This window comes from Equus przewalskii, chromosome 21, assembly GCF_037783145.1.
Source record: "Equus przewalskii isolate Varuska chromosome 21, EquPr2, whole genome shotgun sequence".
NCBI lineage: Eukaryota > Metazoa > Chordata > Mammalia > Perissodactyla > Equidae > Equus > Equus przewalskii.
In genome coordinates, this window is record NC_091851.1 from 30,847,654 (window position 1) to 30,861,181 (window position 13,528).

Below are 13,528 nucleotides of genomic sequence, written 5' to 3' on the forward strand. Positions count from 1 at the left end.
ACATTCCCATTAAACAGATCAAGCCCTATGTCAGCCTGTAAGTCCTCTTCACTGGGTCATCCTCTAATAGTCCCCAGGGGACTCATGCCCAGGGGTCAGTCGAGTTCTGTTCCCTGCCTAGAGGCCACTGCAGCTGTCCCAAGGAAGCCCACAGCAAACCCCTGCTGGCCTCTACTGCAACTCCATCCACAGTTGTGCCCCAAGCGAGCCACTAGCTGAGTCTGCACTCACGATGGGGGTCAGAAGATTGGCTTCAGGGTTCCACACCAGGCCGGTCTAGCTCCCAAGGACTTGCATTTTAGATTCAACACAAAGCTGCTTCCTCAAGACTTAAGTTGGCCTCCAGAAGGGCCAAGTCAGGAACAGACCCTGGTGTCCACCTGGGATCAGAATCACTGGCCTGCCTTGGTATGTCTCTGCCCCAGGTGATTTTATTTCAGAGGTCCCTTTTTCCTTCTGTCACAGGTCCTTACAGTCATCCCAACAAGATTCAATTGCTTTGACTCTTAGACGTTGGGCTTTTAATCCTTGGGTCCTTATGCATATTCGCCAACCCCTGCTTAGCAAATGACAAGCTCTGCTTCTCAGTACTTTTCTCACAGGAAAAGAAAAAGACTTGCCAGTATCCTCTCACCACATACCTCATGACTCCAGGTTTGACTCAGTTTGCCCTTGTCTATTTAGCATAATTTCTGAAACATCTCAATTCTTTCTCGTCAAAGCCATTACAGTGGACCCAGCAGTGTAGGAGACAGGCGAGTTGGAATTTTCCTGAAGTGGGCCGAGGGAAACTACCCACTCATCCAACCAAGTTTAAGGTCAGTCTTGCCTACAGAATAAATCATAAGTGAAGTGATTTTAGCTTTTTTTCTGGCTCCCCCACAAAATAAAGTCAGCAGATGTGAAATGTATTTACGTTTTTATTTAGGAACAATCAAAAGATATGAAGTACCATTTCGGCCCATTTCAAATTGTACAAGCAGTTTGTCCCTGTTCCCCTCCCTTATCCAAATCCACAGATACAAAATTTAGGAAATGTGCAATTTGCATCTTAGAAATAGCAGCATCCCCACAGGGGACCTCGTGAGGCCTGGAGAGACAGCCCAAAAGAGGGCAACCCACTCCTCCCACCTCAGCACAGCCAGGGTCCAAAGGCAAGTTCCATCTTTCTATTAAAAACATTTACCCAGGATACAGAATTCCTGTTCCACCCAGGCCTAAATGAGAGTCAAAGTATGTCTCTCTCTCAATTTGGTCTCTCACACTTGGCCACTGCAGGAGGTGGGACCCCTTCACACAGTTTGGTAAAGTTTCAATTTGCCTCTGGACAAACGGAAACAGGGCAGTTGTCTCTGACTTAGCACCAAGATGATCGCCTCTTCAGCTGTCTCTGGGAGACAGGAAGCACACCAACAGCACACTCCTCAGCAGTCATTCCCCAGTCTGGCTTCTCAGCAGTCTGGCCCTCAGGGAACACAGGGTTTTGCTCAAGACCAGAATATAAATGGGTAGTAGAAGACGAGGAATCAGGACCGTCACGAAGGACCCTGGAGGCCTTTGGCAACCTCCCCACTTCCACAAAGACTGTGCTTGGGAAACTTTCAATGAACAATGGCCGGCCGGGGAGAGGGGAAGGTTGGCATGTTTTCTTTTTAATAACAATTATGGCACAGTCTGGCCCGTCTGACACGGCATTGAACAAAGCAGCTGCTCAGAAGCCCGCGGGAACTGCACTGCCCAGGGCTGACCACCTCTCCCCGGCCCTCGCCCAGCCTCACTGGGCAGCCTGATTACCGTGCCAGGTCCCTGCGGAGGGGCGAGCGGGCCTCTCCTGCTCAGTCAGCTCCAGTCGAGCCAGGGCTCTGCTGTCTTTCAAGCAAACTGCAAGAATGAGCTGTATGGGCAGGAAATAGGGATGAGTGACAGTGTCTCTCTTTAAATACAAAGGAAAGGATTACCAGGTACTGCGTGGGTGGATTCTTACCCTCTAACAGTGCACTCTGGGGAAAGACCAAGCACTTGCAGCTTCTTGTATTCAGTGACTCTGAACAGCCCTAATCCTTCTCATTTCCCCTTCAACTCCAGTCACATTGAGCACTTCCACATTACCCATTTATCATGGAAAGGAACACAAACTATAAAGCATCAGCCAAGAAAAGCTATTCATTAACACACTCCAGTGCTCATGAGTGCGCACGTACACAGCAGAGCCAGTCTCCTGAAAGAGGCACTAACGGCAGGTAAACTTGGACTCCTCTCGGGTACCCTGGCTTGCCACCCGCCCTGAGTGGACAGCAGGAAGGACAATAAGAAGCCAGAAGAGAAGATGACCACAGTGCCCCCCACCACCACCCCCAAGAATGGGCCTGCTGGCTGTGCTCACCCCTCCCTCCGCTCAGTCAGCTCTGGCCCGAGCAGCAGCAGGGGCCAGGTTCTGAGGGCTGCAGAAGCCTTGGGCTGGCAACAACAAAGCAGTAACTCTACATTCTTTGTGGATCCTTGCAGTCCTGCCTTTCAAAAATCAAAGAAGCAGGTTCTGGCCCTGTCCTTGTCTGTATGGTAACCAGGGCCTGCCTAGTCCATTCCAGACTTTGGATGCTCTGGACTTTGGGCAGGTAGAATGGTTGGCTCCTGCTGGATCCAGGCTGTCATGTCTCCAGTCTGGTGAAGGACTGGGGCCCCATTCAAAGGAGAGGCTAGATTTGTAGGCAGGTCACAGAACAGCCAGTCTTGACAAGTGAGCTCAGAACTGAAGAACCAAAAGGCAGGCTCTCCATCCTCTTTAGGGCCAAGTGCTCTGTCTCTGCTCCTTTCACCTCACAGTGATGTGCAGATGCTGGGTCAACACAGAGAGAACTGGGCTTAGAGAACCCCTTCCCAGAGTGACCTGGCACTGGGAACACATAGAGATTTCAGCAGAAACGAATTCGAACCACAGCCTGTCAGTTCCATCTGGACTTACTGCTGGGCTGGGTAGCAAGCCAAGCAGCACTCATGATCACCACTTCCACCGGGCCAAAATCAAAATCCACCACTTTGTTGAGAAGTTGCTCACAGACTCCTCAGCCCTGGTGTCGCACGGCTTGGCTATTCTAAACGGGCCAGAGAAAACAGCATGGTGAGTACCTCAGACTGAAACCTTGCTCGGGGAGGGGACTTCAGGAGAAGGCTTGGGCTCCACACTCCCTGCCTTCTCAGGTGTTGGAGTTTTTCTGAGGGCAGGTGCTCCCTAAGCCACAGGAGATGGCTCCCCAAGGTCTGGGCAGGAAGGCTGGGAGGGCTGCGGCTCCTAGGGAAAGGGACCAAAGAAAGCTGACTCAGGAGACTCTGAAGAGGGGACTCCAGTGTGGAGTGAGGAGAACCGAGCCTTGTTATCCTCCTGACTCAGGCCAGCTGCTGGCTTTGGCCGGGAAGAGTTGGCTGTGCAGACCTTAACATGTGTAGAGGACTTTTCTTCTCCAGCATACAACTTGCAAATCAATGCAATACATGAAAATTTAAACTTTGTATACAAAATGCAAATCAAACCAATAATCTGCCCCTGGTAAACTCTGAGCAAGGAAAAAGGGGGAAAAACCTTTAGGAAAAGCCCAAACTCCAGGTTTGATTTTGTTTCAGATTTTCTTTTTGGCTGCTCCTCCTCTCCTGCAAAGTGCCTTTATCTACTTGGGCTGAGACATCTGACTGACAAAGCTGCTCCCATCCAAGGATTTTGGTCCAAGAAGAGAACAGGAAGACAAAGAGGCAACAGGGCTCAAGACAGGGCAGCACAAGCGGGGAGCTGTGGGAGGAGAAGTGCATAGAAACTTGAGCTCCCAACCAGAAAGACCAACGCCTACCCTCCACAGAAGGCAGCCCGGCATAGATGTCGCAGAGCCAGAGAGGAGAGGGAGGTGACACAGGACCTGTCACTGGACCACTGACTGAGCAGGATAAAACCCACAAGAGCCACATCTCAGCCTTGAGAACACAGAAACTTTCTGGCCCACCAGCCTCCCATAGACAGCTGGGACAAGACCATTAGTACATGTGGGAGCCTACAAGGTACCACCCAACACTGTGCCCAGCTCCCACCTTTTGCTTCCAGAGAGCAGGGTGCGGGGGCCTCGGGTCAAGGCGCTTTGGTCCACCTGAACAGCTGCCAGTCTCTTCCCCAAGAAAGGAGCTCCAAGTCAAGCCATACAGTGCTACCAAACCCCAAAGTGCTGGCAAGTCGTCCAAGTAGTGCTTTCTATTTCAAGAACCCGAGATTCCTGAAAATCAGAACCATCCTCACAAATCAAAAAGCTCCTTAATAGTCAAGAATTAAAATAAGAAATCAAAATATGCAAAGTATATGTATCATAAATCCAGATTTCCTTTATCAGAATGATGATCTAGTTTTACCCATTAAAACTGGATCTACAACCCCATGTAAAAAATATAATGAACCAAACATGTACAAGACATAGGCAACAAGAAACACTGAAATATTTTACTATCTCTGACAAGTCCAAGTGCATACAGAGAAGAGAGGAAAGGTTAGTCACCTCATAAAATAGGCTTTTTCCTCAGGAGAGACTGACCCCACCTTGCCTCTCAACCCTGCAGCCCACGGACTGCCTTCTACCGAAGGCTACATCACAGAATCTAACCCTTCGGTGGTGTGCAAAACCGCAGTGATCTGTCTTGCAACAGGACCACAGGGCTGGCTGCCGCTGTCCCCCATCTCCACTGGACTGTTGGTGCAGTCCCAATTTCCAGGCTAGTGTGGGTGTTTCTCTGTGTCCAGTTGGCTGTGTTCACAGTTTTGCACCTAAAGCCCTGGGTACCTGCTGCAACATCCCTTTAGGCTCCTGTCTCTCTCATCACCACCTCTGATCATCTTATTCTTTCAAGTATGAGGCCCAAATCCCAGTCCAACAGCACAGGAAGGAGGAGGGTCTGTCCAGTCTGCTGGGCTCCTTACCTGGGCAGTCCTGCCACTAGTGGTGTGGCCCTGGTTGTTGGGCAGGGCCAACATCTGTGAGGAAACATGCCTGCAGCACTCTAACTGCTCTACATTTTAAAGACGAGCTTTAAGGTGGCAAGGTGGGTCACTCTGTGTCCTGCATTAACTTGTCCACCATGTAATTTACTTTTTCTGTTTTGCTGTTTGGGTTGTAAATGAAATGTGAATACAAATAAAATAACCAAGAAAATCCTCTTTAAACACATAACCCTTTGGCCAGTGCATGCGGAGCTCTGGGAGTGATGCTGGCAGGGTGGCATCTCAGACACTTGGAGATGGCTTCGTGCTGGCCGCCCAGCTGTGCCCAGTGTCCTAGCACTTCCTCCAACACAGGCTACTTTCCCCAACACCCATGTGCCACTAAGTTCCTCAAGTGTACACGTCAGATGTACATTTCATGAGTAAAGTATCAAATGAGTATCTGCACTGTATATGCATCTATATAAATTAATCCGCACATACATAACACTAAAGGAAAAATTCCAGGTGTCTGTTCTTTGAAGGAAGGCAATCACTCGCCGTTCTTGGCAATTCTGCAAAGAGGCCTTTGGGACTAAATAGCTTCACACCCAAAATGGAAAGGATACAAAAACAGGCTGTAAAATTTGCCAAGTCCTCACAAGTCACCTGTTTGAAACAAATAAGAGGTGGTCCCTACTGGGACAGGGAAAGCAGGAGAAGACACTCGAGAAGAACAATGGTTCAAGGGCTTTTGGTTTCCAAAGAAAGCCCTCTCCTGGAAGGAAGGAGGTGCTACCACCATCTTCGTCCTCAGAGCCAAGCCAGCGAGGCGCCCTGCTGGTCCAGTTCCCTGGGAGGGGTCGGAGAGGACTGTACCTAACCCACCACCAGTGTTTCTTCCCCAAAGCCCCTGCCATCTCTCTGGGGTCTCCTAGTGCTGCCAACCCAGTCTGGGCCCAGGAGGAGTGTGCCCACAAGGCCTTGGTGCTTTGGGAAGCAGGTGCTTGACAGGAGGTGCCACATCTTTGGCTGCCCCACTCTTTACCCACTGCTCTCAGAGCAGCCAGTCTTGGGGAAATAGGGATTTACCATTTAGTACCGCTTTATAAGCAAGTTTCCCCAATGTTTCAAAGGCACCTTTTCCTCGGATTTTCTCAATTAAAAAAACGGATATGAGGGTTAAGCTAAAGTAGATAGAAATCTTGACTCCAGGTTTGGGGATATAAATGTAGAACCTTAAAAACATCCTCTCGAGGACCTGTCCGGTGATGTCCAGCACGCCAGCCAGGCCCTTGGCATGGGGGCCAGGAACCTCCACATGCAGGTCTTTGTGCCGGAGACCACCCGGACTCCGACAGTTCCAAAAAGTCCCCGAATCCCCTCAGCTCTCACTTTTACTACTGGGCAAGTGTGGGCTTCCTTCCCAAACCACATGCAGCTTTAAAGTGAGTGTGGATAAAGGGTTCCATAAACCATGGTGGCCAAAGCTACAGGCTGTGGTTACCCACTTTTACTTTCATCCCTCACCCTTATTTCTTTTTTCAATTTTCCTCTTACTCTAAACATGCCTAGATTTAAAAAAAAAAATGCGGGCACATCGGTCAGTATATTAGGCTTAACAACAAGTGTTTCTTTAGTTGATCTGATAACTGAAAAGTTATGGTCCATGATCCAAACTCCTATGAAAAAGCAGAATTACTGTAACAACTTAATAGAAAGGTAAGCATCATACACTAATCACATAACCAGTCCAGTTTTTAAACTGCAGGGGACAGCAGCTTCTGCATGACTATCCCACAAGGAAAGGCAAGCCTGGCATGACATTTTGCTGGTCACCACTTAACGTAGCAGAGATCTCTTTGAAGGTACTGCTCTCCTCAAGGAACGCAAAGGGGGCACATGAGGGTTCCAGATGTAGTTTTGAGTGTGCTGCCCAACTGTGGAAGGTGAGGGAACACATGGCCCCAGCGATCTCCAGAGAACAGACACAGGGCATTTTCAGAGATGATGTAAAGGACAATGTACTACTTTGCTAACCAAAGTTTCTATGCAATGAAACTGTTTATAATCTGATGTTTTATTAAATGTGTATAGGTGGATTTATATGTTAAAAACTTGATTCTGTGTCTATGAATACGAAATCTGAACTATTTTATCCACTGGAAGGCAAAGGAAAGGTCCTACATTGTGGGAGGAAGAACTGACGAGAACTCTACTCTCCCTGCTTGCTCGGTGGTGGCAGGCCGAAGTTGGTGGCGGGCTCTGGGCTGTCTGCAAGGCCTGTGGAAGCTCTCGTGCGTGCCCAGCGGCCAGGCATGGGAGCGGCATGTTGGGCCCTTCCACGTGGCAGGCAGCATCCCAGACTGGCCAGTCCTTCACAGTAATCGGTTCAAATTCAGTCTGTTTCTGAGGAGAAAACACATGCCTGTCACCTCCACGTCAGCAGCCAGTTACATAGTCCCCAGGACAGCCTAGTCCTTGCCATGCCAAAGAGGCATCGCTGGCTTTGGGGACCTCTTAATTCCATGAGCAGTGCCTTCCTGCCAGCCACTCCCCTACTCTCCAGCCTGAGGGAACGTGAAGAAGGGCATATGGGTTAAGGATGTGATGCTGGCTAAATCCGGCAAGACCTCAAACTCTTCAAGGGACCACTGCCAAACCCCAGGCCTAGCAGCTGGAGCAGGAACTTGTCTTCTCTAGGCTTACTAACCCTTGATCACTTCGGCTCAGCTCCCCATGCCGCCGCTGCCGCCTCTAGAGTCCTGTCCTGATCTGCCTCATCTTGCCGTCTCCCTCCTGGCTCTCCAGAACACACTCTTCTAACATAATGGCAGCTGGGTCTAGTTTCTGAAATGTATTCTACTGATGTCTTCACTTCATTTATAACTTTCAACCCTAAAGTGAAAGTCAGGGGGGCTGCTCAGAGAGGTGCATCATCTGTGACACTTTCAGACATGGTCCTTGCATTGAGGCTGGCTGAGAAAGCTGGGAGAAACCAACTACAGATAAACAGATAAGCCCTTTCTGTACCCACGGTTATCTGCCTTGGAAAGAAGAGGACAATGCCACAATAGCATGTCCACCTGCTGCCACTCCTACTCTGTCCCACCGAGGACACCAACATTTTACTTTGTGTTAGATTTAGTAGTTGAGGGGAGCCAATGCTCATGATTCAAACCCATTCATCCCAACTCCAGGTTAGCTTTTTTAAAATAATTGTGGTAAAATATACATAACATAACTCCTCCCATTTTAACCATTTTTAAGTGTAACATTAAGTGGCATTAAGTACACTCACAATGTTGTGTAACTATCACCCTGTTTCCAGCTACTGAAGAATATAATTTAGTAAAATTTTAATTAAAAAAATAAAAGAAATTAGTTTGTTCCAGTTCCCAGCAGTCAATGCTCCTTTGCTGGCATAGCCAAAACCCGGGGTGGGCATTCCCCAGGAGCCAGGTCCAGTGCTGGAGAAGATGCTGAAGGCAACCAGCCCTGTGAGGCCAAACCTGCCTCCTGGTGCCCATGACACTCCCTGTGACGACCTTGCTGACTCATGGGGGCCTGGAGGAAAACAAGGTCATGTCCAGAAATACCAGGCCCCAGAACCAACTTCTAAAGGTCCACAAATCAGAGAATCTGAGAATCCAGATACTTCCTCAGTTTCCACAGCCTCTTGTGAAGAGCTGAGTTACAACGCTCCTGGGCCATCCTGTGATGAGGCCTATAATGAGGAGACAAATACCTGAGGGTGGGGAAGGAAGGGAGAGGCTGGAAACTCAGGGATCAAGACCCTTGAAAATCAACACCCAGTAACTTGACTTATCTCTGGCTTAAAAACTGTCTTCAATGAAATAATCTTCTAAAGTTTTCTTTCAAGTGATCGATGATCTAGAAAAACTGAGGAACAAAATTCAAGCTTTGGATTCCAATATACATCTAAGAGGGAAGATGATTTTCCGTTACTTCCACATCAGGAAGAAATGCAATAGAAATGCAAATTATAGGATTTTCATCATTAAAGAAAAAAAAAGCACTCCATGTATCTAAGAACAATTAAAGGCTTTCTTTCCTTTGGTTTACCAATTTGAGTTGAATTTCCTCAAAAGTCCTATTGCTCTCTCCTGCCCAGTGGTTGTAGTTCTGCCTGACCCAGATGATGTTTTGGCCTCTTCTCTTACTGCTAAGAAATGGCTTGAAAAGCTTGGACCCTTGTAGGTTCACTATGTTCCTTCCCCTGCACAGGTTTTAAAAAAACATGAAATGATGCGAAAAAACAACTCTCAACCTTTTATCACATTATGCTCCAATGGTTTCTGCCCCCAGTTGCCTTTGAAGCAGCCAGGCAATTTAGTCCTGCTGCCAGGCAGCCTTAGAAACAGCAGATGCCCCCATGCAATAAATTCAGCGCCCATCCATGAGTGCCCCCCACCCCATACCAACAGAGCATAGCCATGGCGCCCATGGACTCCTTACCCAGCTGAAGTCCAGCCTGGGGACTTGGTGTGTCAAAGGGCTCTGAGCTGGCCTCAGGGGCACTGGGTTCCCATGACTCACTGTTCTCGGACACCTCTGAATAGGTTTCACCCATCCCTTTGTGAACTGCTGCAGGGTCGCCAGGTCCCTGGTCCTCACTGCCTGTGTCAGCCACGGCCCGGGTCTCTTCACCCATTTTCTCAGCAAACCACTGCTTAACCTGCTGTGAGCTCATCTGGGTCTTGTCGCAGAGGCTCTGCAGGTCCTCCTCGTATAGCATCTTGTGGGTCATGTAATAGTCTTGCAGCAGCTCCCGGTTGCCAGGGGCGATGACCAGCAGCCCTGGTGGGAAATTGCCTCGCTTGTAGTCTTCGTACCACTTGAGCTGGCCATTCTTCAGGGCATACCTGCTGTCCCCAAACCAGCGCACCACCTCTGGCCGCGGCAGACCTGTCTGGGCCATGATGGAGTCATAGTCCTGGTTGCTTGGCCACTGTGTCTGCACAAAGAGTTGCCGCAGCAAATGCCGCTGCTGGGCTGTCTTTTTGTAGCTCACTCTGCCTGGGGGCTGCTCTGCCAGCTTGCTCAACCCGTCATCTTCAGGCTCACAGGTGCCCAGCCCTGGAAGCTCGCTTTTGCCATTGGCTTCAGTGACCCGCAGGTTCTTGAGGTTGATTTTGATGGGGCTGACTTTACGTTCTGCCAAGGTGTGGTTGCCGGGTGTTTCTGGGGAGCCATTTTCACCAAGGACCCTCAGGTCACTGGCCAGGTCCTCTTCTCCACCCTCCCCCTCAGCAGCCTCCTCCTCTCCCTGAGAGGCACTCTCATCGGTCTTCTTGGTCTCCTCAGCATTCGCTTTTTTCCGTCTCTCTGAAAACCAGCTATCAATCTCTCTTCGAGTCATTTTGGTTTCAGTCCTCAGGCGGTCCAGCTCCTCATCAAGAGGAAGTGGGTTTTGTGCAAAACTGCTCTCCAGGGCTCTGAGCTGCTCAGGGGCTCGCTCCTTGTATTTGGTTGGTGTGAAGTCAGGGGTCTGGTGCCAGGACTGTCGTTTGGCAGAAGGGTAGGTGGCCAGGGTGGCCGCTGTTGGGATGCAAGTCACCTCAGGGGCCTTGGACGATGGGGAGAAGGGCACCTCTGGCACAGAGTCGATGAGGATGGAGCCATGATCTCCAGCCATCATGGCTCTGGAGCCCTTCAGGTTCCGGCAGTGGTATCTCCGATCACTGAACCATTTCCGCACCTCTCTGGTACTGAGGCCAGTCACTTTGGTCAGATGTTCAACTTCACTCTGTCCTGGGAACTGGTTCCGGCAGAAGCTACCTTTCAGAGCTGACAGCTGTTCATGAGATTTCTTATTTTTGTAAATGCTAGCATCAAGGAAGGCTTGGGAAGTTATGCTGGGGCATGCTGTGAGGAGTGATTGGGCTGCATTGACCACCTTCACAGCAGACGTTGTATTTGAACACACAGTGTTAATGGGCGCAACAGTTGGCTGCTTGGGGATGGACGTAACTGCTACTGGGAGAGACGAGCTTGGTGCCTGCAACCCATTGGCCATCAGTGGCTGAGTGACCAGAAGACCCCCTGCTGTGCCCTCTGGCTGTCCCACAACATGGCCTGGTAGAGCAGCCTGGATGAGATGTTGGACATTGCCAGCATTGGCAACCAGGGGAGTATTCAGAACGGTGATTGTGGGCTGAGGTACGGACTGAATGACTGTATTGAACATCTTTTTCCTGGCGTCCTCGATCTCCTCAGGGGACCAGCTGATACCTTGTTTCAGCCTTTGGGCTGTGAACCAGATCTTGAGCTGTTCTTCTGGATACTTGGTGACTACGGTCAAATAGCAGAGCTCAGCTTTGGTTGGGTAGGGGAACTTGTGGAAAGAGTTCTTCAGAAAGCTGTTGGAGTCCATGGCTGCATTGTACGTTGGAATGCTGCTCAGGGGGATCATCACTTTGGGAAGGGACTTGGATGTGGGCAGTGGCTGGTGGGCATGGTGCTGGGCATGCACCGGGGGCTGCTGCTGGAGGGAGAGGAACTGTGCTATACCAGCTGGCAAAACTGGCACTGTTCCTATCAGGGGCCCATTGGCCACATGGGGGGTTTTTGCAGAGTTGGTAGATGCCTGGCTGACTGGGACCGCCCCATTGACAAAGGAGTGGTCTCCCTCTTTCACCTCCGTTTCCCCAGCCAACGGGTTCGGTAAGGCCTCACCAACTGGCTGGCTGGGGACATTCTCCTTGAGAGTATGGATTTTTTTGGCTTCAGGTTTACCTTTCATTATCTTCATGATTGGAGTTTTGGTAATGATGATTTCAGCCTGTCCATCAGTCCCTTCTGCATTGGGCTCAGCCAATAGGTCAGGAGTGCTGGTGCTCTCAGGGACACTCTGCTCTACAACTACATGATTGTCTAGCTTGGCCACATTCCACCCAAAGCTGGCTTCCCCTGAGTGACACTTGGCATTGTGCAGAGAAAGCCCCTCAGGAGTTTTTGCCAGAAAACTGCACTCAGTGCATATAAAGGTTGGGTCTTTATTAAAGTCTGTGTGCTCTGAGTTCATGTGTCCCATAAATTGGGTTATGTCCTGGGATCTGAAATCACAGTATTTACAGGAATATGAATAACCATCCAAAGTGCTCCGATGCCCATTGGCCAGTGCAGTGCCGTCAGTACTGCTGGAGTTCTGGGCTGCCTCGCTGCTGGTGGCAGGTGCTTCTGAGGGCAGATCCTGCTGGGGTCCTTCGTGCAAAGCCTCAGAGGGCTGGGCCTCTGCACTGGCATCCTGCAGCACCACAGTCTTCACGGGGATCATGCATGGGGTGGTGGATTTCCTCTTGCTGGCCATGGTGATAATCACTCTGGGTGATCAGTGGGTGAGAGCTTGTCCTGTTCAAGGGCCTCACAGTACAAATTTCAGCTGTTCCAAGAGGGCCAAAGAAACAGTTTCCAAGGGTAGCTTTTTCAGTTGTTTGCAGAAAGCAAGTTTTCCCTATTAAACCTGGGGAGGAAGAAAAAAATGATTACAATCTCTTAAGCTCTGTCTGTGTATTTCTCAGATACCTAGACACACTCCACTGCTTGCCTTCTATCATTGGGGCCTTTTCATAAGAAGTTTAGCAGTAGCTTGGATGTGAAGTTTGAGTCAGGAGCCCCCCAAACACTAACAGAAAAGTTCCCTAAGAATGACCTGGGGGTGTTCTAATACCATTTGATAGACTTGAGACATGTGTTTTTGTTTTATATCTTCCTCTTTATCCTTGCATTAAGTAACTCAGATTCAACAACAACAACAAAATAATCCTCTTTCGGACCTCCAAATTAATTCTGACCATGTCAGAGTGAGAACAAAAGATCTTAGTGTAATTCTTGTTTAAATGTTTGGGCCAACGAGGGTGTTTCTTTTCACAGTCTTCCCACATATGAGAACAAGATGACGCCTCTGCCTCTCCCAAGCCAGGCCAAGAGGCCAAGTGAGCTGCAGTGTGTGAACTGGCGGGGGGGTGGGGGGAGCTGGCTGCTATCGGAGCTGGGCCTCTCCCTGTGGCCTTTCCCTGCCTGCTGCCCTATCACATCCATTCCAGGCCACGGAAGAGGGATCACCTCACAGTTACTGCCTGTACTCTGGACGACTGTCACTCAGCTGAAGCCAAATGTCGGAGGGTCAGGGGATCCACAGACCCAGTTTGTGGCCCTGCAAGCTGTACATTCTCTCTCTGGGTGCAGCAACTCAAAGTGTGGCCTTCACCTTGAGTGTGCATACTACACGTGACCTTGTATTGTTTTTTTATTTCTTTCAGTGCCTTTACTCCTCCATAAAAAAACCCCAACTCTTAAATCTTTGATCCATTTGAAATTTATTTCAAAACCTAAGGTGACTGATTTTTTACATGTAAAATAATTATAATAATTCTTTCAAGAGACGCCATGAGAAAAGTATTTCTATAATCTCTACTATTAAGATAATATCACCATAACCATTACCTTTCTTTTAGCAAATTGTAATGCTGATAACAACTAAAATATTAGTAATTCTAATATCAAAATCATGTCACATTATCATCAGTATTTGGATTTGATATAAAAATGCAAAGA

The 13,528-nt window shown here is 49.2% G+C and overlaps 1 protein-coding gene across 10 annotated transcripts in view; it reads right to left on the bottom strand.

The window, feature by feature from the left end:
* Positions 1–902: 902 nt before the first annotated feature.
* Positions 903–13,528, bottom strand: part of ZHX3 (zinc fingers and homeoboxes 3) — a 132,340-nt gene continuing 119,714 nt past the window's right edge. For 5 of the 10 annotated variants that reach the window (XM_070589231.1, XM_070589229.1, XM_008537198.2 and 2 more), the window contains exons 3-4: positions 9,428–12,434; positions 903–7,357 (exon numbers count right to left, since the gene is read on the bottom strand). In XM_070589231.1, the coding sequence (XP_070445332.1) occupies positions 7,347–7,357; positions 9,428–12,281 (2,865 nt within the window). In that variant the 5' untranslated portion in view covers positions 12,282–12,434 and the 3' untranslated portion in view covers positions 903–7,346. Of the gene's footprint in view, positions 8,676–9,427; positions 12,435–13,528 lie in introns of all 10 variants that reach the window. The other 5 variants (XM_070589226.1, XM_070589224.1, XM_070589225.1 and 2 more) reach the window with 1 other exon arrangement.